This window comes from Meriones unguiculatus, chromosome 7, assembly GCF_030254825.1.
Source record: "Meriones unguiculatus strain TT.TT164.6M chromosome 7, Bangor_MerUng_6.1, whole genome shotgun sequence".
Classification (NCBI taxonomy): domain Eukaryota; kingdom Metazoa; phylum Chordata; class Mammalia; order Rodentia; family Muridae; genus Meriones; species Meriones unguiculatus.
In genome coordinates, this window is record NC_083355.1 from 72,093,498 (window position 1) to 72,120,532 (window position 27,035).

The 27,035-nt window shown below is 38.8% G+C and overlaps 2 protein-coding genes across 4 annotated transcripts in view; one reads left to right on the top strand and one right to left on the bottom strand.

The window, feature by feature from the left end:
- Positions 1-1,278, bottom strand: part of Klhl28 (kelch like family member 28) — a 33,529-nt gene extending 32,251 nt beyond the window's left edge. The window contains exon 1 of the mRNA XM_021664265.2: positions 1,152-1,278. The gene's annotated coding sequence lies outside the window, so the exon portion shown is untranslated. The remainder of the gene's footprint in view (positions 1-1,151) is intronic.
- A 194-nt stretch (positions 1,279-1,472) lies between these two features.
- Positions 1,473-27,035, top strand: part of Togaram1 (TOG array regulator of axonemal microtubules 1) — a 61,238-nt gene continuing 35,675 nt past the window's right edge. For all 3 annotated transcript variants that reach the window (XM_060387563.1, XM_060387564.1, XM_060387565.1), the window contains exons 1-7: positions 1,473-3,778; positions 16,832-16,988; positions 18,535-18,669; positions 20,437-20,733; positions 21,993-22,252; positions 23,039-23,277; positions 26,153-26,250. In XM_060387563.1, the coding sequence (XP_060243546.1) occupies positions 1,727-3,778; positions 16,832-16,988; positions 18,535-18,669; positions 20,437-20,733; positions 21,993-22,252; positions 23,039-23,277; positions 26,153-26,250 (3,238 nt within the window). In that variant the 5' untranslated portion in view covers positions 1,473-1,726. The remainder of the gene's footprint in view (positions 3,779-16,831; positions 16,989-18,534; positions 18,670-20,436; positions 20,734-21,992; positions 22,253-23,038; positions 23,278-26,152; positions 26,251-27,035) is intronic.

Below are 27,035 nucleotides of genomic sequence, written 5' to 3' on the forward strand. Positions count from 1 at the left end.
TCCTTTCTCCTGGAATGGCGGGGAACTGGAAAGTCCCCAAGCTCCCCTACGCTATAATATCCTATCCAAATTAGCTTAAAATGCTTTGTCTAGCTACCTAGATACAATGTACTTGGAACAAAACTGAATCTTCTTGCTTGGCTAGACATGATACACCTGGAATAGAATTGATTCTTCCTGCTTGGTTATTGTCTTTTCCCTTTAAAAACTCCCTCTAGAAATGGCTCAATTATCACAGTTTGGCTCCTAAGTTCACTCTCTGTCCTTGATCGGTCAGTCTTGGATGTCCTGAAATTCGATCTGTAGACCAGGCTGGCCTCGAACTCTGAGACTCTCCTGCCTCTGCCTCCCTAATCCTGGGATTAAAGGGATCAAAATCATGCAACATCAAGGCCCTGCACAGGAGATATTCTTGGTAGAATTGATTCTACTTATAGTTTCATTTAAAGGAAAACACCGATCAGCCATCATATTCTTAGTTTGTTTAAAATAATGTCTATCAACCCTAAATCCTCTGGGCAGAATTCTCTTAGGACTGTAATGCCAAGAACTTGCACCACAACTGAAATTGTCTAGTGATCTCCGTTTCCAGGAGACTGAAAGACTGCAGAGGCGCTTGAGGATCCTACTGGGAGAGTGGAGAGGTGGGGCGAAGGAGAGTCCCACAGAGGAGCTACATGAGAACGACCTTAAGTACTCCGTCTAACGAAAAGCAGCTAGCTCTACAGGGAAAAGCACTGATTCTGCACATCTTTAAGAAAACTTAGTGATACGGACAACGAAAAGCGAGAAAAAGCTTTTAACACTCCACAGCCAGAGGGTGAAGAGAGGAAAAAGGCGTGGGAGAGAAAGACGGGGCGAGAAAGGTCCCCAAAGATTAGGAACTGTTTTGTTTTTAAAGTACTCAGTCTGTAAGCTTGGCACTGGCTGAGTTCTCCAGTACTGGGAAGCAGTCTGTAGGAAGAAAGAATCCCACTTAGGATAGCGGAGTTGAACGATTACAATGATAACCAGCACTGCGGAACATGTCGCCTCTTTCTGCTTGCTCCGGTCCAGTCCTTTACCCTCTCTCTGGCTCATCTGGCTCATCTGGCACGCGCGCAACATTCGTCCAAAGCTTGCACCACTGCATGACAGCAAAAGGAAAATACCTGAGTCCCGGGAACAACACCTGCAGCAACAGGAGGAGGAGCCACGGAAAGCTGGAAACGGGACAGGATCCTCACTTGCGCTGGCCAAACCTCAACTCTTACGGGTGGGGCGGGAAACTTCCGTCCCGAGCAGGGATACGTCATTTCCTTTTAAGCTCTTGACCCCGCCTCTCCAGTCTGGCTACTTTCCAACATTCCAACTTCCTCTTCCAGGAGTCTTCTGCCTATGCTTAACTCCCTACGTGGACTACGTGACCCAGCATTCATTTCGGTGGGTCGATTTCCGGGTCAAGAGGTCCGCTCTGGGTGCATCACCATGGAAGCGCTCGGTTTGGTCACGTGGTGGCCCTGGTTACGCCGGGTGGCGGCGGTGGGGTCCCCGGCTTAGGCGGGGGCCATTTTGCCGGAGGCTGGCTCCGGGAGTCGAAGGCCCGAGCGGCCTGGCAGCTGACCGGAGCCGTTCCTTCTCTTCCTCTGCAACCCCGGCCTTGAAGAGGAGCTGGAAGGCTGGGCTTGCTCCAGCCCTCCCGAGACGGCAATGGTTTCCTCCAGCCATCTCTACCTGACGACCCTCTATGGCGGCCGCGCCATCCGAGCTGCTCCTGCTGCCGCCTCTTGCAACCTCTGTTTCCTATCGCCTCCTGAGCCGCGGTCGTCCTTCCGCCCCCGGGACTGATGCCTGTCGAGCTGGGGGCACCATGAGAGGCGAGAAAAACTACTACTGCCGCGGGGCTGCCGGGGATCATGGTTCCTGCCCCTCGACGCCGTCGTCTCTGGCCTCGACCCTCTTGTTGCCGGCGGAGGCCGTCTCCAGTAGCTGGTCGGGGCCTGGAAGTGGGCTGTCGGGAGGAGATGAGGAGGAGACTCGGCTTCTTCAACTCCTGCGCACCGCACCGGATCCTTCCGAGGCGTTCCAGGCTTTGCAGGCTGCCCTACCGCGGCGGGGCGGCCGGCTCGGCTTTCCCCGCCGCAAGGAAGCCTTGTATAGGGCTCTGGGCCGAGTGCTTGTGGAAGGCGGTAGTGATGAGAAGAGACTCTGCTTGCAGCTTCTCTCGGACGTTCTTCGGGGTCAGGGGGAGGCGGGTCAGCTGGAAGAGGCCTTTAGTCTAGCGCTTTTGCCTCAGCTAGTTGTCTCGTTACGGGAAGATAATCCTGCCCTACGGAAAGATGCGCTGCAGATCCTGCATATTTGTCTGAGGCGTAGTTCTGGGCAGGTACTCAGAACGCTTATACAAGGCCTGGAAAGTCCAGATGCCCGGCTCAGAGCGTCCACTGCGCTGTTGCTCCCTATCTTGCTTACTCCTGAGGATTTGTTGCTGGGCTTGGATCTCACTGAAGTGATAATATCCCTGGGCCGAAAGCTTGGCGATCAGGAGATGGAAGAAGAATCAGAGACGGCATTCTCTACACTTCAACAAATTGGAGAACGACTTGGTCAAGAGAGGTTTCAGTCGTACATCTCTCGTTTGCCCTCTGCGTTGAGGAGGCACTACAATCGCCGCCTGGAGTCCCAGTTTGGAAGTCAGGTTCCTTATTATTTGGAGCTAGAAGCCTCTGGGTTTTCTGAAGATGCTGCCCCTTGTGTAGTGACTCTTTCCAATAGCAATCTTAAATTTGGAATTATCCCTCAGGAGCTGCATGCAAGATTGTTGGATCAGGAAGACTATAAGAACAGGACTCAGGCTGTTGAAGAATTAAAACAGTTGCTGGGAAAATTTAACCCGAGTTCTACCCCTCATTCCAGTCTTGTTGGTTTCATTAGCTTATTGTACAATTTGCTAGATGATTCCAATTTCAAAGTGGTCCATGGCACACTTCAAGTTCTGCATTTACTGGTTATTCGCCTGGGAGAGCAGGTGCAACAGTTCTTGGGACCAGTTATAGCAGCTTCTGTGAAGGTGCTGGCGGACAACAAGTTGGTGATCAAGCAGGAATATATGAAAATCTTTCTAAAGCTAATGAAAGAAGTGGGTCCTCAGCAGGTGCTTTGTTTGCTCCTAGAAAACCTTAAGCACAAGCATTCCAGAGTAAGAGAGGAAGTAGTGAACATTTGCATCTGTTCTCTCCTGACCTATCCCAGTGAGGATTTTGACTTACCCAAACTGTCTTTTGATCTTGCGCCAGCTCTCGTAGATAGCAAACGAAGGGTACGCCAGGCGGCTCTAGAAGCCTTTGCTGTTTTGGCATCATCCATGGGCTCAGGTAAAACCAATGTCCTTTTTAAAGCTGTAGATACTGTTGAATTGCAAGATAATGGAGATGGAGTGATGAATGCTGTGCAGGCCAGATTGGCCAGAAAAACTCTTCCACGGCTAACAGAACAGGGATTTGTGGAGTATGCAATACTCATGCCATCTTCTGCCCAGGGCAGGTCAAGCAGTTTGGCACATGGAGCAGATACAGACTGGCTTATGTCTGGTAACAGGACTCAGAGTGCACACTGTTACTGTGGTGACCACACGAGGGACAGCATGCAGCTGTATGGCTCCTACAGTCCAACTATCTGTACCCGAAGGGTATTAAGTGCTGGAAAAGGGAAAAATAAATTACCGTGGGAAAATGAGCAGCCTGGAGTCCTGGGAGAAAACCAGACCTCCAATCCCAAGGATGCTAAAGATACAGAGCAGGTATGTGTAATTTTCTTAAGTTGAAGGTGAAAGAATTCACAGTAAAACTTTTGAGTCGTGTTGATGGGGATATCCATCATAATGGGACACGTTATATCAGTCCATTTAATGGGTTCCTTGATTAAATTTGAGGTACAGTGTGACATGGACAATAAATGGGTTTCAGTTATGGTTTATTGGTTTAATCATGTCACTCACCTCGGACAACAAACACTGAATACCTACGAGGTACCAGGTAAAGAACTAAGTTGCAGTTCCAAGCGGTTTCTGGAGAAGGTTATAAACTGGCAATTCACATGTTTGTTAAGTGATAGGACAGAAATACAGAGTGCAGTGGAATACTTAATTCTACTAGAAAGAAACAAAAAAACCTTCAGGGCTCTGATCTTTGAACTCAAGATTCATGTCCCCTCTCAGCTTTTATTTTAAAATTTACAAATCTACATGTAAATTCAGAGTAGTCAATTCACATATACTTTTACTTCATCTGTATTTGCCAGTTAATCTCATCATAATTTTGCTCCATATTTTATGTACCATTTGATAGTAAATTGTACATATTTTGGATTTTATTTCCTTATGTTTTGACATACATCTTATAAAATAAGTTATTTTGTAACCATATTATCATGTTTCAGAATACTAATAGTAATTGAATAGTATATAGTTTCTTTTTAAATTTTCCAATTTGTCCCCAAACATGTTTTACATTTTCATTTTACTTTTATCATCCGATATCGAGTCATGGTTGAAGAGTGTTGTCTTTTTATCTAGTATTGTGTCTCTGCTTGTTTGTAGGTTTTTTCATGGCAGGCCCCTTTTCCTCAGGAATGCTGGGGTAATTGATTTGCGGAATATCACACAGTATGAATTTCTTTGATTGCTTCTGTATGAGTAGACTCAGGTTAAAAATTAATAGCAGATATTTCCTAAGTAATGCATACAGTACAGTGGGGTTGTTTCACCTTGCTTGATGCTCATCTTATCATTTGATTAAATGACAATTTCCATTATAAAAGTCTATTTTTCCCTTTACTGTGGATGTTACTTGAGACCGTACAAATTCCTCAACAACGTTTTACTGATTGTTTTTGACATCCAGGGAGTGTTTGTATTAGTTATTACAGTGGTGGTACAAATAGTGTACCTAAACAGAAAGCATTTCCTCTCTGTTACTGACATTTTTTAAAGATTTGTTTCTGTTTGAGTCTGTGAGTATGTGTGTGCGCATGTGTACCTCTGGAGGCCAGAAAAGGGTGTCAGATCTGGTGGTGCTAGAAGAGTTACAGGATTCTGTCTGGGCCTGGTGTAGGTGCTGAGGACAAAACTCTTCCTCTGTAAGAGCCACAAGAATTCTGAACTGCTGAGCCGCCTTTTTAGCGCCAAATTAAGTTTTTTTTAAAGTTTATTTATAATTCAAATATTCTGCTTATAGTTTCATCTCCCCCAACTCCTCCCAGATCCTCTTGACCTCCCCACCCACCCAAGTCCACAGTCTTTCTTCCATTAGAAAACAAACAGGCAACTAAAAAAACAAACAACAATAGCCAAACTTTGGGCAGAGTGCAGGGAATCTTATGAAAGAAGGGGGAGATGGAAAGACCTGGAGGGGACAGGAGCTCCACAAGGAGAGCAACGGAACCAAAAGAAATCTGTGTAGAGGGTTCTTTTCCAACCAAGGACCATGCATGGAGATAACCTAAAACCCCTGCTCAGATGTAGCCCATGGCACCTCAGTGTCCAAGTGGGCTACATAGTAATGTGAAGAGGGACTGCCTCTGACTCAGTGGCTGGCTCTTTGATCATTTCCCCCTAAGGGGGTCAGCCTTACCAGACCACAGAGGAAGACATTGCAGCCAGTCCTGATGAGAGCTGATAGGTTAGGGTCAGATGGAAAGCGAGGAAGACCTGCCTCCCCTATCAGTCTACAGCGGTAGGGGATGGGAGGAGATGAGGGAGGGAGGGTGGAATTTGGGAGGGGAGGAAGTAGGGGGCTACCGCTGGGATACAAGGTGATTAAATTGTAATTAATAAAAATTAATTAATTAAAAAAAAAAACAACAAGCTGGGGGTGGGTGGCTAGCCTGTGATCACAGCACTTGGGGAGGCAGAGACAGGCAGATCTCTGAGTTTGAGGTCAGCCTGGTCTACATATCGAGACCAGGACAGCCAAGGCTACACAGGGAAAATCCTGTCTCGAAAAACACAAACAACCAGAATAGGACAAAATAAAAGGGGAAAATAAAAGAGCCAAAGAAAAAGCACAAGAAACACTCAAACACACACAAATACCATAAAAAATAGAAAACCAGAAACCATAATATATTAGCAAAAGACCTATAAGGACATATACACACACACACATACACAAATAATGCCCACTCAAAGCTTTATGGAACAAAAACTTTCCAAAAATATCATTGAGCTTATTTTGTGTTGGCCATCAAATTAAGATACTTGATGCTGGAAGCAGGTGCTGAGACTTATGGCCAACCTTTGAGGAGATTGCAGGGAATCTTATGAAAGAAGTAGGAGTTAGTAAGACCTGGAGGGGACAGGAGCTCCACAAGGAGAGCAACAGAACCAAAAAATCTGGGCACATGGGTCTTCCCTGAGACTCATACTCCAACCAAGTAGCATGCATGGAGATAACCCAGAACCCGTGCACAGAAGTAGCCCATGGCAGTTCAGTCTCCTAGTGGGTTCCATAGTAATGGGAACAGGGACTGTCTCTGACATGAACTGATTGGCCTGCTCTTTGATCACCTCCTCCTGGGGGGGAGCAGCCTTACCAGGCCACAGAGGAAGATAATGTAGCCACTCCTGATGAGACCTAACAGACTAGGATCAGAGGGAAGGAAAAGAAGACTTCCCCTACCAGTGGACTTGGGGAGGGGCATGCATGGAGAAGGAGGAAGGGTTGGGAGGGGAGGAGGGAGGGAACCACAGGGGGGTTACAAAGTAAATAAAGTGTAATTAATTTTAAAAAAGGGGGGAAAAAGGTACTTGATGCTAAATTGTTCCATATTTGACCAATTGCTGGATCTGTGATCTTTTGGCATGACTTGTTTTTGGGTACTTCCTTAACTTAAGATACAATACTAAGACTGAATGGATATTTTTCTTGTTTTACACTTGGAATCAGCTGTTTGTTGTTTTTCTCCAGGATCCTAATATTACCAACATAGAGTAGTATTTTAAAATCAGATTCTGTGTATGATTTCACTCATTGCTAATTCTTGCTGTTGCAGATTGCTCCTTTCAGTGGACAGAACCTAGTCATTTGTTTTTTTTTTTTATGAGTGTCTCATTGAATTGGGTAGTGCAGGTTCTTTGCTGTTTTCTTTTATTCATATTTGGTCTCTCCTTTTGTAACAAAAGTCTAGTTCCATCACTGTGTGCTGTATTTACCTAAGGCACAAAAAATTAAGGCCAAAGTACCACTAGTAAATAGAGTTCAAGATGATTTTATCGTTTTTTCGTTGTATTTTATTTTGCTTTGTGGTTTTGGTTTTAGTCTCCCCTCCTTCCCCTCCAAGACAAGGTCTTGCTATGTAGCTCTGCTGTCCTAAGACTCACTGTGTAGACCAGGCTGGCCTCAAATTCACAGAGATATATCTCTTGAGTGCCAGCATTAAAGATGTATGCCGTTATGACTAGCTCCATAGTTATTTTTATATTTTGAATTATCACACAAAGTTTTATATTAAAACTTTTCAAAAGTTGGAGATATAGCTCAGTGGCACAGTGTTTGCCTAGCATGTGTTTTCTCTAGCACCACAAAAATGAAATAAAAGCAAAAACTTAACAACCAACAAAAACTTTGAATAAATTGATTCTTTGGCGGGGCAAATACAGATGCCCTTATGATAGGTTTATACTCCAGTAAACTCGTCATAACTTGAAAATGTCATAAATCAAAACACATTTATTTATGCCTAGCTTATCAAACATCATAGCTTAGCAGCCTAGTATGCTGTAGAAAAGAGACCATTTCTGCTTGTAACCTGGGACTAAGCTGATGCTGCTCAGCCTTGCAAGAATCAGAACTCAAAGCATTGTTTCTACTGAATGCACAGCCATAAAGTAAAAACTGTAAGACAGGGATTTACAGTGTATATAATGTGTTTTCACATTTAGACTTTGTGCAGTAGTTCGGAAGCAGATGGCACTGATGTCTAAGTGTTCTCATTGCTTATTCTTCCCATTTCAAAGGGTTGTGTTTAGTTATTTCTTTATTGTGCTGGGTTTGAACCTAGGGCTTAATGCACTCTATTAGGCTATATCTCCAGTTCCATCTTTTTTATTTGAGTCGTTTTTGTACTGTGAATTGAACTCAGGGCCTTGTATTTGCCAGGCCAGTACTCTGCCACTAAGCCAAGTTCCCAGCTCTCCATTTCCAAAAAGTGTAGGTTGTTTTGGAAACAGTTTTCAGACTTAGTCTGTTTATATGATTATTGCCATATATTATAAACATTAACTGGAGGTAGTTGATTTTCTGTAAGGATTGTTATTAAGCCTACTTGTCTAATGTTTAGTGTAGATTAAGATTCTGTTCTCACTGGGCACGGTGGCCATACTTGTAATCCTAGCATGTGGGAGGTAGAAGCAAGGTGGTTGAGGTGTTAAAGGACATCCTTGACTGCTTACTGATTTGGAAGCCAACCAGGGCTACATGATACCCTGTGTGAAAACATAATGATGATTATAAATAGAAGAAGGATGAGAGCCAGAGGAGTCAAGGACACAAGAAGACCTACAGAATCAACTAACCATAGGGGCTCATAGAGCCTGAACTGCCAACCAGAGAGCATTCATGGGATGGGCCTACGCCCTTTGCACATATGTAACAGTTGTGTAGCTGAGTCTCCAAGTGGGGTTCCTAAAGTAGTAGCAGGGGCTGTCTCTACATTATCTGCCTTTGGATCCCTTTCTCCTAACTGCCCTGCCTTGTCTAGCCTCAACAGAAAATGTGCCTAATCTTAATGCAACTTGATATGCCAAGGCTGGTTGCTATCCATAGGAAGCTTCCCTTTTCTGAGAAAGGGAGAAAGGGTAGATTGAAGGAAGGGAGAAGAGAGATGAGGAGAGAAGGAAGGGGAAGCTGCCATTGGGATATAAGTAAGTAATTAATAATAAAGATTAAATTAATTAAAGATTAAAATAATTAATAATAAAGACTAAAAAAAGATGATGATGATGATTCTAGTGCCGACCATAACAAAAGCTCATTTCAGAAGTGCCCATGTATACTGATTCATAATTTGAAAGTTGTGGTGAAACTGAAATTTGAACTGAAATAAAGTTGTAAATATGTACCCAGAAACACACTTTATCTAAAAGAAGGCATGGACTAAACATATACATGTGCAGCTTTTAAAAAGTGTATTGTGTATTATTGTTTGTTTGTAGAGCAAATTTAGGGTGATTGCTACACTAATTGAAACATGCAGATCGTTTGCGAATTCTTCTGCCCACACGCTTAAACAGCTTGCTCCAGAACTTCCAGAACTGATAGTGCTTTACGATTGTATAGTCAGTGAAACCACAGTAAGAAAAAACAAAAAGTTCATCCTGTGTTGTCTGTTGTATTGGGTTTTGGCAAGTATTTCTATGTGTGCATGCGATCCACCATTGTGGTAACAAAGAATAGTTTAACTGCTATACATAGCCTCTGTGCCATGAATGCTTATCCCTCCTCCCCTCCCCATCCCTTGGTACACACTGGTCTTTTCTTATTTGCACATGTTTGCTTTTTTTAAGTTTTATGGAATTGCAGTCAGACAGCATATTTGCCAGACTCAGAATGAGGTAGTAAGTACACTTTATGGGTCTGTCTTCTAAGTAAGATTAATAGAAAATTGACACAATTTCTTATGCAAATGTTTAATATAGTTGATGAACACAGCTGAGCCAGATGCTTTCTGTTTTGGAAGGTGATTTTCAAAGAATTTAGAGGTAGACCTAATCAAATTATCTGTTTCATCCTACTATTGATGTGATTTGTGTGCTTATCTTAAATTTCTGCTGTTAGAAATGTGTTCCTTCTATTTTTAGCTTAACTAAAAGCTTACCATTTTTATGATCTTTTCAAAAAGCCAGCCTTTGGTTTTGTGAAGTGTCCATCTTGATTTCCAGTTTTTATTGATTTCTGTGCTATTTTTATTACTTTTCCCTCTGTTTTTATTTTAACTTGTTTTCCTTGTTTACATTTTACTTATTTATTGGAGGGAGGTGGGAAGCATTTTTTGCCATAAAGCATTTTTTTCCATTCCATGTATGGAAGTCATAGACAACTTGAGGGAATTGGTTCTCTCCTTGTGCCATGTGGGTTGTGGGATTGAACTATGGTCATCAGGTTTGGCTTCAGTGTCTTTACCTGATTAGCCATCTTGTTAGACCAACAACTTCAACTTTTAATAATGGAAACAATTTTGCCATTCCAGAAACATCTTTATCTAGTTTGAAATTTGTTTAAATTGTACTTAATATTTCTTCTTTGACTTACATGTAATTTCCAAGTACTAGAGTTGTTTTTGTTGTTTTTCTCTTTGTTGCTGATTTCTAGTTTAATGTCTTTGCAGTTTGATAACAGCTTTTGTATTGGCGTATAGTTTTAAATTTCTAAGTGTGTTTTGTGGTCTAGAATGTTGTCTCTTTCTGTTTGTGTGTACATGAGAGTGTGCTTGCTCAAGTGTGAGTATGTGGAGGCCAGAAGATGACATTTGAGTGCCTTCCTCTATATGTTCACCTTGTGTTCTGGGGTGGGGTTTCTTATTGAACCTGGAGCTCAAGGGTTCTTCAGCAAGCCTCAGGGATCAGCCTGGTTCTGTGCCATCCATGTCTCACTAGGGTTACAGACATTGCATCCAGCAGGGGATCCGGACACAGGTCCTCAAGCTTGGGTAGCAGGTACCTTACTGCTTGCTCTCTCGTTAGCCCACAATAATCTCTAGTGTTGATGATGAATGTGAACTTGAGAATACCTAATCTCTTGCTAGATCAAATTGCATATAGCTGTTCATTATGTCCAGTTCATTCTGTTTGTTGAGTTCAGTTGTCCTTTACATTTTTCTCTGTATGGATCTGTCCATTTCTGATGATGAAGTCTCTAACTATAATAGTGGATCCATTTATTTCTCCTTGCAGTTCTGCTTGTATTTTCATTGTGTAACCTGACACTATATTGTTATTAAAATGATGATGCTTTCTTGGAGTATTGATCTCATTATTGTGTGGTACTCCTTTTATGGCTAATTTTTTGCTCTCAAGTTCACTTTGTCTGAAATTAACTCAGTCATGCCTGATTTCCTTTGTTTAATTTTTAATTTTATTTGTACGAGTATTTTGCCTTTATGTGTGTCTGTAGATGAAATGCATACAGTGTTCCTGGAGCCAGAAGAAGGTGTTTTTTGTGTTTTTGGATTCTCTGAGACTGGTATTTTAGACAGTTGTGAACTTCCGGGTATATGCTAGGAATCTAACGATTGTCCTCTAGAAGAGCAAACTGCCGGTGCTCATACTGCTAAGTCAACTCTGCAGCCCCAGGCCTGCTTTCTTTTTACTTATAATTAGCGTGGTATTTCTTTATCTTTTTGCTTAATGTTTATCTATTTACTTAACGTGCAATTAAGGTTGCTTTCTTGTAGAAAATATATAAGATTAGCTTTTGCTTTTTGTTTTACTCAGACAACTCCTTTAAAAATGTTTTCATGTGTGAGTGTGGTATATGCTGTGTGTGTATGTAGGAGGTATCTGCTATTCTGCTATATGTGCTTCATTTCCTTCAGATAGGGTCTCTCACTGAACCTGGAGAGACTGATGGCCAGCAGTCTTCAGAGATTCTCTTGTCTCTGACAGCACTGAGGTTATAGGTATAATATGTTCAGTCGTGCTCTGGTTTTCTTCCGTCTCATTTTTGCTTGCTTGCTTGCTCTTTTTTTTTTCTTTTTTTTTTTGTATTGATTTTTTTTTTAATTTTTTTTTCTTATCAGTTACATTTTATTAACTCTGTATCCCAGCTGTATCCCGCTCCCTCATTCCCTCCCAATCCCACCCTCCCTCCCTCATCTCCACCGTGCTCCTTTCCAAGTCCACTGATGGGGGGGACCTCCTCCCCATTCATCCGGTCCTGTTTTATCAGGTATCTTCAGGACTGGCTGCAAATTCCTCCTCTGTGGCCTAACAGGACTGCTCCTCCCTTCAGGGGTGGGGAGGTCAAAGAGCCAGCCATTGAGTTCCTGTTAGAAATAGTCCTTGTTCCCCTCACTATGGGGAACCAATTGGTTACTGAGCTACCACAGGCTACATCCCAGCAGAGGTTCTAGGTTATATCCATACATGGTCCTTGGTTGAATGTCAGTCTCAGAAAAGACCCTGTGCCCAGATATATTTGGTCTTTGTGGAGCTCCTATCTTTTCCCCATCATACTAACTCCCCTTCTTCCATATGATTCCCTGTACTCTGCCGAAGGTTTGGTCATGAGTCTTTGTATCTGCTTTGAAAACACTGCTAGTTAGAGTCTTTCAGATGCGCTCCGTAGACTCCTGTCGTTCAATGCACATCCCATCTGTCTTTCTAAATGAGGATTGATTATCTTACCCCATGTCCACTCTCTTGGTTATCTTCTTTAGGTGTATAGATTTCATTATGTTTATCATATCTTATAGGTCTATATAAGTGAGTATATATTGTGTTTGTCTTTCTCCTTCTGGGATATTTCACTCAGAATGATCTTTTCTAGATCCCACCATTTGCCTGCAAATTTCATGATTTCCTCCTTTTTGATTGCTGAGTAGTATTCCATTGTGTAAAAATATCACAATTTCTGTATCCATTCCTCTGTTGATGGACATCTGGGTTGTTTCCAGGTTCTGGCTATTACAAATAAAGCTGCTATAAACATGGTTGAGCAAGTATCCCTTTTGTGTACTTGAGCAAACTTTGGGTATATATCTAGCAGTGGTATAGCTGGGTCTTGAGGAAGCCAGATACTCTAAATCTGTTAGAAGAAAAAGTGGGGGACAGCCTAGAACTCATTGGCACAGGAGACAACTTCCTGAACAGAACACCAACAGCACAGGCTCTAAGAGCAACAATCAATAAATGGGACCTCATGAAACTCAAAAGCTTCTGTAAAGCAAAGGACACCGTCATCAAAACAAAACGACTGCCTAGAGATTGGGAAAGAATCTTCACTAACCCTTTATCTGACAGAGGACTAATATCCAGTATATACAAAGAACTAAAGAAGCTGAAAAGCAGCAAACCAAGTAATCCAATTAAAAAATGGGGATCAGAGCTAAACAGAGAACTCTCTGTAGAGGAATATCGAATGGCAGAGAAACACTTAAAGAAATGCTCAACCTTATTAGCCATCAGGGAAATGCAAATCAAAACGACCCTGAGATTTCACCTCACACCCATCAGAATGGCCAAGATGAAAAACTCAAGTGACAACACATGCTGGAGAGGTTGTGGAGAAAGGGGAACCCTTCTCCACTGCTGGTGGGAATGTAAACTGGTACAACCACTTTGGAAATCTATCTGGCGCTTTCTCAACAATTAGGCTTGCTTGCTTGCTTAATGGAGGTTTGAACTCAGGATCTTCCACTTTCACATCAAATGCTCTTAATTGTTGAGCTGTCTCCATAGCCCATCTTATGTTTTAATTGGTTTAGATTAAACCATTAGCACTTAATATGATGAATTAGTGTCTATCATTTTCTGTTTGTTGCTTATGTTTATTTCTGTCTTTAAAATTTTTTGTCTTTTGTAGATTTAATTGAGGATTTTTATGATTCTGTTTTCTTCTTTTTCATAGCCTATTGTTCTATTTTTCTTTTCATTTTGTATTTGCTTTAGAGTTTGCAGTATGCGTTTATATTTACACAAACAAAATAGAAACATTAATACTATTGTTTTGAGTTGTTCTTCGAGCAATCAACAAGAAAAATAGGAGCTGAAGAGATGGTTCAATGCTTAAGAGCACTTGCTTCTTTTAGAAGACTTGGGGTGGGTTCCCAGCACCCACATAGTGGCTCACAACCATCTGTAATTACAGTTCCAGGAGATCTGACACCCTCTTCTGGTCTCCCTGGGCTCCACACACACACACACACACACACACACACACACACGATGTATTAGATATACATTATACATGCAGGCAAAACTTACACATATAAAATAAAAATTAAAAAGAAATTTTTAATATACCTTCATTTATTGTTTCTCCAGGGCAATTTCTTTCTCTCTCTCTCTCTCTCTCTCTCTCTCTCTCTCTCTCTGTCTGACTGTCGTTGTTTCTCTTTTTGCTGTGTTTGTGTATATCAAGGACTTCGACCTACTTAATTTTCTTTTTATATGAAGACTTTTAACATTTGATGTAAGGCTGGAAATTTGCCTCAATTACTGTTTATGGATGCCTTTTTGTTCTTTATTTTTGTGGGTAATTTCCCAGGATTCAGATTTCTAGGTTGGTGGTGTTTGGATTTCCCTTTTTATTGTCATTTTATTTCACTCACTTGCATGATTTCTGAGGGGTTAAGTGTAATTTTTACCGTTGGCTTTCTTCCCTTGTCTCCTGCATTGTTCTTTGTCTTTGATTTTGTATACCTGGAAAATGATATGCTAAACAGTTTCTGTGGCATTTATTTGCATTGGTATTCTTTAGTTTTCTGGATTTGTGGTTTGGTTTCAGACATTTAGGGACATCTTCATCATTATTGCCGTGAGTATTTTTCCAGTATGCTCATTTTTCACATGTATGTTGCTTCTTTTATAGTTTTTCACAGTTTTTTCATATTCTCTCTACATATTTTTCTAGTTCCCTTTTATTTTCTTTTAGTGCTTTTTTATTTTAAAAGTTCTTGTGCTGGGATCAAAGGTGTGTACCACCACCACCTGGCTTAGAAGTGCCTATTGTTAGACTAAGCCACTAAAGCATATACTGAAGGCATTCCACTTAATCTTCCAATGTTTTTGATCTCATGCTTTCTTCAATTTCTCGAAGTTGCTAGATTTCAGCGTATATTAACCTGTTCTTGCATTTTGTCTGCTTTTTCTGGTATAAACTTATATTTTACTGTGGTTTTTGTAACTAGGTTTAGTTTAGCTTTTGTTTGTTTGTTTTTGTATGCCTTGAAATTTTTGGTTGAGAGTTGACTACGGTGTAGTAAAGAAAAAGTAAGTGTGGTAAGTAGGTGTTAAAAGTGGATGAGGTGTTCTCTAGTCCAGTAAAACATTAAAAGAAAAAAAATTTCCTCTTTCCTTTCCAGATATTTTTTCTTTTTTTATTACTTGTTTTACTTTTTGATATTATAATTACATAATTTCCTTTTTTCTTTTTTCTCTTTTTAATTTTTATTTTTTATATTAGTTACATTTTATTTACTTTTTATCCCAGCTGTAGACCCCTCCCTCATTCCCTCCCGATCCCACCCACACTCCCACATCTCCTCCCTGCCCTTCTTGGGCAGAGTGCAGAGAATCATATGAAAGAAGGGGGAGTTAGTAAGACATGGAGGGGACAGGAGCGCCACAAAGACTAAATATATCTGGGCACAGACAGGGGTCTTTTATGAGACTGTTTCTCCAAGGACCATGCATGGATATAACCTAGAACTTCTGCTCAGATGTAGCCCATGGCAGCTTAGCATCCAAGGGGGTTTCCCTTATAATAAGGGGAACAGGGACTATCTCTGACATGAACTCAGTACTCAGTGGCTGGCTCTTTGACCCTACCCCTCCCCAGGGAGGAGCAGCCTTACCAGGCCGCAGAGGAAGACAATGCAGCCAGTCCTGATGAGACCTGGTAAACTAGAGTCAGATGGAAGGGGAGGAGGACCTTCCTTTCTAGATATTTTTCTTCACTATTCAGTGTGAAATTATGATAGATTCCTGGAGGTAAACTCAGAGAATAGTGGAACTCCCCTGTGACGTGCTCCTGCCCCCAGAGCTTTAACTTCCTCAGCTGCTGGTATTGAGCCACTAGCAATTTGTTAAATTAACAGTGTTTTTTCCCCCCTATCCTACCTCTGTCTGCCTCAGAGAAGTCAGACTTTCTGCTTAGAATTTCCTCCTGTCAGTTGTAATTCTGAGTTATCTATTTGTTGAAATTTGGCTTTTAATGATTATAACTGATGGATCTAAAAAGAGTTTGCTTGAACTTACTTGTTTTGAATGGTGTTAGAATTTCTCAATTCCTTACACAGTGGAGTATAAATCATATTCCTTCCTCCCATGCGTGTATGTGCCTGTATGTGTGTGTGATATACTCAGGTTTTTGTATGTTTGTTGCTAGTCAGGCACCATGCTTATAAGCACATGCTCTATCACTGAGTCCATCTCTAGCCCCTAGTTAAGTGGTTGTAACTGGAGCCTGGTGGTAGCATACTTTACCTGTCTGTTGGTAGTAGTTATATTTGGGTGGCAGAGTATTAGTAATGGCTTTTCCTCTGTGAGGAAGAGTGAGATGCTTGTTTAATGATCTTCATTTGCTCATTGCTGAATGCTGAAAAAATCCTTAGAATAGAGCTTAGGATACTGAGTCAGACATCTTTTTTTTTTTCCTTTTTTTTTTTTACTTCATGGTTTCATTCGTTTTTTAAAAGGTTTTAAAAATTTATTTACTTTTTCATTTTACGTGCATTGGTATTTTGCCTGCGTGTATGTCTATGTGAGTGTCAGATATTGGAGTTACAGACAAATGTGAGCTGCCATCTGAGTGCTAGCATTTAAACCTAGATTCTCTATGCCTTTAACTGTTGAGCCTTCTTTCCATCCCTTTATTTCATCCTTTATCATTGTTTTTGCCTTCTCTAATTGCCAGATCTATACAGTAGAAAAGTAAGGGAGAAATTGAACTATAATAAAAGAAAGGGAAAAGTAGCATTTCTGTCTTGGTAGGAAAGTGCTGTTAGTGTGTTACAGTGAAAGAGTGTATTGCATGCTCAGTTATGCTTTTCTATTATCTTGAGTTTTATAATTGGATCTAAATAAGTTATTACTAACGAGGCTTAGCAAACATTTGCTAACTTACTGTCTTCTCAGTTTTCAGCTCATGACCTCAACCCATCTCCAAAATTAAAGCCCTCTCAAGGAATGCCAGTCAATGATGATTTATGTTTTAGCAAAAAAAGGTCATTAAGAAACTTATTTCAGAGTAGTCGGGATTTTAACTCAGATTCAATTCCTACATGTGGTGCTGGTAAGTAATGTTTTGGATAATAGCTGTGTTGAACTAAGTTAAAAATTTCTCTAAACTTTATAATTCATTTTAGAGCTTGTAGAAAGTATATGTAATCTAACAGGCATATCATGTTTAATACATTATTTTTTATATTTTTATCTATGTATTTCTTTTGTTTTATATGTGACATGTAATATATATTATATTATGTGTAAATAACAAAGCTTATGGAAGGTTGGATAAAAAGCAGACATATTCGTGTCATGAGAGCATACGTCCTCTCATTACAGGCTGTTAGTAATCTAAGACCATGGTTACTTAGTAAGCCATTGCTATTTCTTGAGCATCTCTCCATGTCACTTTTCTTAATACTGGGGATGTAGTTTTCAAGAAAGGTATAACAATGCCAAAATGCTTTTATTCTATGCTGGATATGGTGGTGTACACCTTTAATGCTAGCATTGAGGAGGAAGAGACAGACAGATCTCTATAAGCTCCTGGCCAGCCTGGTCTACAAGGAGTGTTTCAGGCCAGCCAGGACTACACTGTGAGACCTGCTTCAACAACAAAATGAAACAAACAGATAAGCTTGACTTCTTGTTGAGCAGGGGGCAAATATTAAATCAATTTAAGACATGGTAAATTAGATGGTGACACAGTAGTAGAACAGGACTATTTTAAACTGTGACTAAAAGGCATTTATATTCAGGAGGAGAGTATTTGAAGCAAACTGGTAAATGTGAAGAGAGAAGTGATTTTTAGAGCAGAACGACTAAGCTAGGTGAATAAAATGAAGTATTCAAAGCTGAAAATGACAGAGATCATGGAGGCCTCAGTTTAAGACCTCTTAGACTACCGAATGAACCTACTTTATTCCGAGAAGAATTTTAAAGAAGTGCTATCATTTGCCTTATATCTTTTAGGCTCATTTGGGACATTATTTTTAAAACAGGTTAAAGGAAGACAAAGGGCAAAAGAGGGAGAATTGATTGAGTTTCTTGTCATAGTCCAGGCTAAGGTTTATGTAGTAAAAGGTGAAGGGACTCTGATTACATGTTAGAGGTAAAGTTGATGTGATTAGCTGGTAGATTCCATACAGAGAGTAGGAAAAAGAAAGTGAAAAACAATGTAAGAACTTCTGCCAGAGAAATTGGAAAGCTGTTTAATTGGGTAATTATACCTGTAATAGAAAGCAGGTATTCTTTTTTGGGTATGGTGGCATGATGCCTTCAGTCTCAGCACTTGGGAGGCAGAGGAACTCACTGTGTAAACCAGGCTGGTCTTGAACTCACAGAGCTCTTCCTGCCCCTGACTCTGTCTTCTGAGTGCTCTTTGAGCTGTGAAAGGCAGAATTCCTCTTATTTTCGTGTGTGTGAGTGTGTGTGTGTCTGTGTGTGGTATTTGGTTTCATAAAGGAAAGAACAAAGAAAAGGATAACATTTGTTATTAGAAAATCTGATTAGTCAAAGAGTCAAAGTCTAGAATATAATTACACCAACATTTATGACATACATCTTCATAAAATAACATTTATTTTCTCCCCCCATGTCTTCGTCCTTAAAAGGTAATACTGCAACTCATGAGACAAATCTTCCTGGGAAATGTGGGCAACTTGGATTGTCACAGATAGGTAGTAAAACAGGCAGTGTGGATTCTGACTTACAATTCCTGGGGACAACCAACGGCCATCAAGATAAAGGTATACATTCCACATTTACAAGGCAACACTTACAGTGTTACACTGGTATCATTATGACACTAGCTTACATACTAGTTTGTATAATAATAATAATGATAAAAACTTGTTAGAAATTTAATGGTTAATAATTTTTTTATAATTGTTAGTCTAAAATGTTAGACTTTTAAATCGTGATTTAAACGACTAAAGTTTATAAACACGATGAAGGCTAACATGAATTGAAAATAATGTTAATTAAATAGTACTGTGTGCATGCAGCTATTTAAATTTAAGGCTACATAGATTTTACTTTGTCTTTTTAAAAAAACTATAACTTCTTGATAGGTTGTTTGAGATAAGACAGGATATAAACTGGACATGGTAGCTTATGCCTGTGATCCCAGCACTTGGGATGAGGCAGGAGAATTGCCAAAACATAAAGTCTTGGCCAGTGTGGACTGCAGGGTGGGACCCCATATGTGTAGAGGTGTAAGCAGTAGTGAAAGTTGATCTGTTGATATCTTGGTAGAAGACTGCTTGCCTAGAACAAACACACAGGCTCTGGGTTCCACAACAATCATTATTTAAAAATAAAAACAAAAACAGAAACAAGGAAGAAAAGCTATGCCTGCTTTGCATGCCCTTTAATTCCAGCACTTCTAGGAAGGTAGAGATAAGAAGATGAGAAAGTTCAAGGCCAGCATAAGCTATGTAGTGAGTTTGAAAGCAGCTTCACAATAAACAAAAACAGAAGATAGGACAAAATAATGCAGAGAAAAAGACAAGATGATAGAATGAAATCAAACCTTCCAATAATTTTCAGCAACATATATAGGAAAAACTTAGCACTTGAATTACAGTGATGGGGCTGGAGAGATGGCTCAGTGGTAAAGGGACCTTTACCACTTTGTAAGCATGAAGACCTTTAATGTCAGTGTCTCGCACCCATGTAAATGCCAGATCCAGGAATGTGTACCTGCAGTGCCAGTGTTGGCAGGGCAGAGAAGGTTGATTCCTCTGTTTGACTACTGGCTTTTGCTGCCAGACTATTTCAGCCCCAGTCCAAAAATGAGGTGGAGAGCAGTTGAGGACCACAACTGATATGCATATGTCAGTTTGCACACACACATATGCATGGACTAAGTAAATAAATAAGTACAGCCAGATGTTTTTTTTTTTTTCTCTGAAATGCTGCCAGTCAGATGTTTTTTTTTTTTCCTCTGAATTGCTGCTTTTTATTTATTTTTTTTCTTTTTAGTGTGTGAGGGGGAATATGGAGTGGGAATACAGCGCTGTGGTAGATAACTTGCTTACCGTGAAAGACTGGTAAATACTAAATGCCACACACATTTAAAAACTCATTATTTTAAAAAATATATCAAAAGTAAGTTGGGAGAAGATAGTGGAAAAGGTATAGTAGACATATGCCTAAAGAATAAAGATGTTGATATGGAAATATGTCCACCAAAATTATAAAAAGAAGAATGATTCATTAAAAATACTCTTAATGTATGTACTTGATATAAATGCATATATATGCTTACACATGTACAATTAATAAAATTACAAGGAGAAAATAACTTTACGAATGTAGAGGAAATTTTTAATAGGATAAGAAAGCTTTGGATTTGAAGATACGAAGTGTTTGTGGTTAAATTAATTAGTTCTTTGCCTGACACCATACAAAAACATAAATTTATATGGGGGATCTGAATGTCAAAGGGGAAGTCTCCGAACTCTAAGATGATGTGTGCATGTAAATAATACATTCTCTTTGTTTTGTTACAGTATATACTAGCCTTAATTTTGGCAGTAAGACACAGCAAACATTTGGTAGTCAATCAGAACGAACTTCTTCATACTCTGGCTCAAGTGCAAGCCCAGGACCCTTTATTCTTCCGTCCTATCCTCTCTCATCACCTAGAACTAGTCCAAAGCATGCGTCTCCTCTTTCTGTATCTCCTAAGAAATCTCAAGATAATCCCATTAGTTTCTCAAATTCTTGGCCTCTTAAAAGCTTTGAAGGACTGTCAAAGCCAATTCCACAGAAAAAGCCTGTCAACCAGAAATCATCTGACCCTACAGGTAGGAACAATGCTTTGTTTAAGTTTATTTATGTTGGAATTAATGCTTTGAAGCCTGGCTAATTATGTATTTTTCTCTGGCCTACAAATATTTAGGAAAGTATTTAACAATGTATTTAGTACACCAAATAAATAGTATAAAATTTATTTGAAATGGCCGTTTCTTTAGTTATATTGCCACTTTAAGAAGCTTTTTCAGAGCTGCTTTTAGTGGCGTCTTTAATCCTAACACTTAGGGAGGCAGAGGCAGAAGAATCACTGTGAGTTTGAGGCTACTCTGGTCTACAAAGAAAGTCCAGGACACAGAGAATAGCCTTGAAAAACAAAAACAAACAAAACAAAACAAATGAAGCTTTTTCTTTTTCAGAATGAGGAAAGTAACAATTCTTCGTAGTAGAAAGGAACATGTTGGTTAAGGGCCTGCTGGCAGGTTGTTAACATTGCAAACAAGGTCTATTAAAAGGCTTTCCCTATATCGTACATGCTTTTCTATCCTCAGCCTCTAGGATAATATGTTCTGCTCTCAAGCTGCCTCCAAAACTAGACTTCAGGTTGTAACCAAGAGCTCAGTGCCTTCTTACCTAGCCTGTAGGAAAGTATTTTCTCCACGCTGACCTTCATGCCCTTTTTTTAATTTCTTATTTTTCTATATAAGATCAAATATCATATTGGAACTAAGACTGGTTTATGGGAGCACATAGTGGTAGAGCTCTTGATCTTAGTATATGTAGTGTTGAGTTGGATCCCTAGAATCTCAGAAGTGTGTTCAGCTTGTTCTACCCAGTTCCCACTGCTGCCTCACTACAAGTCGCTGAAATATTGGCTTGTATAATTTCACCAAACTGAAAGATAGACTTTCTGGCTTATTTTGAACTTTATCATTAACAAATATTAGTCATGAAAACTGAAAATATAGCTTAGTATATAGTATTTTATGTAATATGAAGAAATTTCAGGGGCTAGAGAGATAGCTCAGAGGTTAAGAGCACTGGCTGTTCTTCTAAAGGTTCTGAGTTCAATACCCAGCAACCACATGGTAGCTCATAAACATCTGTAATGAGATCTGGTACTTACTTCTGGCCTGCTGGCTCACACGCAGATGCTTTTATTCCATCTTATTTTACAATGTAGTCTGTTTCTAATATAAGATAGTGTACTTTTAAATTTTAAAATACCGTAGTATAAATACTTAATGACTCAAACTTCCTCTGAAAATAAGAGAAATAAAATACAGTTTTTTTTTTTTTTTTTTTTATGCAGGAGAAAGTTCTCAAGAAAAAACTCCAGTTCAACTTACACCTGCCTTGGTGAGATCACCTTCTTCCCGAAGAGGACTAAATGGAGCAAAACCTGTCCCTCCCATACCAAGGGGAATAAGCCTTTTGCCTGATAAAGCTGACTTAAGTACAGTGGGACACAAAAAGAAACAGCCTGATGATATTTGGAAAAATGAAAAGGATAGTCTGACAATTGATCTTTCAGAATTGAATTTCAGAGATAAAGATTTGGATCAGGAAGAGGTGAGAACTAAAAATCATTTTTAATCATTAATAAATTCCCCTGGGTGGTGGTGGTACATGCCCTTAACCCCAGCACTTGGGAGGTAGAAGCAGATGGATCTCTGTGAGCTTGAGTCCAGCCTGGTCTACAAAGTGTGTTTCAGAATACCTGGAGCTACACAGAGAGACCTTGTCTTAAAAAAAAAAAAAAAAAGAAGAAAGAAAGAAAGAAAGAAAGAAAGAAAGAAAGAAAGAAAGAAAGAAAGAAAGAAAGAAGAAAAAATCCTTTTAATATTCTGTAATGGCATTGCTGTATAAGGGGAAAAAATGGTACTTTTTATACCATAACAGTTTTTCTTATTAATGAAAATAATTCATGTTGAGGGCTGGCAGTGTAGCTCACTTGCAGCTCAGTTTAGAAGTTCCATACATTGGTGCTTACTCCTTGTTGCAGGTCTAGAACGTCTAAGGAGCTGTAACAGCTGATTAGCTTCTCTCACTTGTAATATGTGATTTCTACTTTGAGTCACTCATTAATTGAATTTGTAAAATACATTCAGTCATTTTGCACTTTAAAAGAGTGTCATGGTTAATAGAAGCAGGATGTTGTCTTTACAGCAACTCATGGCATTATAGGTTATTACCCAAGCCATGGAATCTGATCTTTATTCTTTGCAGGTATTAGCATCCATTTTATCTGTATTAGATGGATAATTAGCTAGTTTGGCAAAGTTACTGGAGTTCAAAAATCTAAGGATAGCTCATATATATAAGAATTTAATCTCATGAGTTTTGTTTTGTTTTTAGATGCAGAGCTCTCTTAGGTCCCTTCGTAATAGTGCAGCTAAGAAAAGAGCAAAACTGAGTGGCAGCAGCAGCACCTCTGATGTTGACAGTCCTGACTCTGCCATGAAGCTTGAGCTGGCCATTGACTCCCCATCTCGATCTTCCTCTCCAAATATCAGCTCTTACAGTGAAAGTGGAGTTTACAGCCAAGAATCATTGACCTCTTCTCTTTCTACAACTCCCCAGGGGAAGAGAATAATGTATTTTATTTTCTGACATGTTGATATTCCCCTATAATATGTGTTTTAGACATTTAACACTGTATCTGGAAAAGATGTAAAGTCATTTAATCTTTAGTTCTTAAATTGTTTAAATATGCTCAATGTGGTGGTACATGCCTTTAATCCTAGCACTGAGGAGGCAGAGGTAGGCAGATCTCTCTGAGTTTGAGTCTAGCCCAGTTATATAGCAAACTCCAGGCTAGCTAGGACTATATAGTAAGACCCTGTTTCAAAAAAACAAAACAAAAAGAAACAGTTTTAAAACCTTTAAATTATAGTGTGGAAGTTTACACATGGTACCTTGCTTTTAGTGGAGTAAGTTTAGAAAGACAGTATGACTCTAACTGCAACTTAGAGCTATAATAACTTATGATATGGTCTTTGTATCAAATGCCCAACTTGTTTTCCTAAGATTTATTTTAATATTCTTTGTCCCTTAACTCTTTTCTGGATCACTCTCTTTATCTTTATTTTTAACTCAGCACATGTTCACTCTAGCTTATGGGTAAGCTCTGCCCAGCTGTTGCTCTACTTTTTTTTTCCCATTATCTTATAAAGCTTGGGACTACATACTTGTAGCTCATTTAGCCCAGTGAGGAGTCGGCCTGCCTACATCAATAGTGCTGGGATTCAAGTCTTGGCTACGTTACCCCAACTTTTCCAGAAAGCCTTTACTCTGAAAAAAAGACCTTACCCTGGATTGTGGGCATTTCTGTGACCTTGTAGAAATAATTGAAATAATTCTCCATTTACTTGAACTGAAAGTTAACAGTAGAATTGCTGTGGTGTGGATAGATAGATGAATATTTAAACAATTGCTAAACAGTTTCTCTAAATACTGATAGAGTTTTTTATTCCCATTGGTAATGTGAAAGTTATGACTGTTACTCATTTTTGCTAAAATTTGAAGATATCAGTCTTTTTTTAAAATTTGTTATCTTTTGGCTTTATTTGGATCCTTGTTAATAGACAACTATCAGAATTAAATTTTTGAAATTTAAAATTATCTTCAATTTAATGAATTTAATAAAACCTTTCACAAATATTAGTAGGGACTGCCTAATTAAAGGAGAGGTGATGTTTTATATCGCCAATCATAGAATTAAACTGAGTTTTATGTTCCATCTTAAGAATTTGTTTTATCCTTTGGTTTTCATCTTTACGTTTTAGCTTAAACTGTAACTTATACTCCGAAACCTTTTATTCCTGGAAATTCCTTTATTGTTTCCTACCTACATAGAGTATTGGAATATATTTTCATAATGGATCTAGAATGACTTTAACAAAGTAACAGCTTACAGTGAGCATTAATCTATATCTATCTATCTATGTCATGTATAGTATATATATATATATATATATATATATATATATATATATTCCTTTTTAGACCTAATGTTCTTCCTTGATCTTCTATGAAGATGGAATTTTGTGTTGTAACTGTATAGTTTTAACAATGTTAAAAATTTGAAACCAATTGGGAAGAGAAATTTATTTTGTATTTGTAACATTTAGAATTATGTAGTTCCCCTTTTGTCCCTCAGATGTATTTTCTTCAAGTATAGAACTCTTTTAGATGAGAATTGACATTTCCTTTAATGAAATTAAGATCTTTACGTTTGAGGTTCACTGCTTTGGAATCCATTTATTTGGGGGAATGTGGATGATCCTGCGAATTGAGTGGAGCCTTGCAGACAACAAGCATGGTATCCCTGACTATATGTGCAGTCCTTTCATGGGTGTTTTGTTTTGTTTGAAATGGTTTGGCCAAGTTGTCCAGGTTCCTATATAGTTAGTGTAGGATGGCCTTACTCTTGGAATTCACCTGCCTCAGCGTCCTGAGTATAGAATAATTATTCTTAACCAACTTGTATCTTGCCTCAAGAGTGATGAGCAGAGACTATCACTACCTCCTGAGACAAGCTCTCTCTCAGTGGGGTGAAAGGGAAAGAGTGTGGTGTTAGAAACCATCTTTTAAAACGAAGATTTTTCTTTCATCCAAGTAAATATAATTGTACATTTCTAGAGAAATGGCTCTTTCAAAAGCTTCAAAATGAGCCATTGAGATGGCTCTCAGGGTAAAGGAGCTTATCACCAAGCCTGATGACCTGAGTTTGAGTTCCAGGACCCACATGGTGGAAGGAAAGAAATAATTCCTGACCTCCTCATGTACACTTTTGCACACATGCACTCACATACACTTATGTATACAAAAATATATATTAAAATTTTTAATTACTTAAAGTTGATTTCTTACCAAGGTCAGTGATAACTAGCTAGTAAATTGTGTTGCTTTATAAAATCTGTCATTAATGTGTTCTAACATTTACTGGATTTCTTTGCATCCAAATTTAATATTTTTTAATGATGAAGGCTTGCTTTCTTTGTTAAGCAAGGCCTATGGGCCTTTATACTATCTGGATGGTAGAGCAAAGAATGGTTTTAAGAAAATAGCATTTACAATACTCAATTTGTTGCTACTGTTCATAATACAGCCCACTCTGTTTTTCTTTTTATAAAATGGTAGCTTACATGTGTATAATAATTTAGGATATGATTTGGATCTGCTTTCTTTATGCTTCATGCAGTAAAAAGTACTTTTAGCTGGACAAGGCATGATGGTAGACAGATTTAATCCCATCACTTGGGAGGCCAAAACCATGTAGTGATACTTAGTCTCAAAATCAAAACAAAATGATGCCCACAAAAAACAACAACATATTTTTAGCCATGTTTTTTATTCTTGTTTGCATAGTTACCTTGTATTTTAATGTGTTAATGAAAAGAATATATGATAACTGATATGAGTGTTACACAGTGCTCAATATTTATTGAAATTACTTTGTTTTATTAGGTCAGATATATTTCCAACATTTGGATCAAAACCTTGTTCAACAAGACTTTCTTCTGCAAAGAAAATCTCCCATGCTGCTGAGCAGAGCCCCAGTACAGGTATTATGTGTTTTGTAAATATGCGTTATAAAGAATGTGATTGTTTATAATATAAAAAATGATAGCAAATGCATCTTAGGTTTAGTTTTTGTACTTACAAATTTATAACTAATCATAACTCATTAAAAAGCCATTCTAATGCTAGTAAACATGGCTTTAGTTTGGAAAGAAATAACATTTACTTAACTCAGTCATTGATTTCACTGTGCCAAACTTCCCTAAGAGATATTTTGATTAAATTTGTTTGGATTGAAATCTGACTGTCAGTGTTTTGAGAGCTCACTTAGTAATTCTAATATACAACATAGTTTGAGAATATCAGGTATCACAGATGACAAAAAAATATATTTATCTAGTTACTACTAGCTGATGCTAGTTAACTATTATTTGTTTACAAGTACATTAACTAAATATGTTTGTATGCCTGATGTTAGAGCTTTTTGAACACGAGAGTCTTAAGTTTATGTCACTTTTCAGAAAATACCTTTAGACGTTAGTAATAATTTAAAAAATATTTACACTCTAGTTTGTTTAAAGCTGAACCTGGATAAGACTTTTTTTTCATGGTGAGTAAAACTATTGAGTTGTGGCAAAATTATAGCAAGCTGAGCTATATTTTCATATGATTTCAACATGAAAGTATTAACAACTTTAAGACTTAGTTTGTGTTATAATTGCGTATACATGATAAGATAATGAAATGTCTGGTTTTAGATATGTCTGGTTTTAGATATTTCTTAGATTCATCCTTTCTAATCCCATTACCACAGCTTTCTTTCTCAATT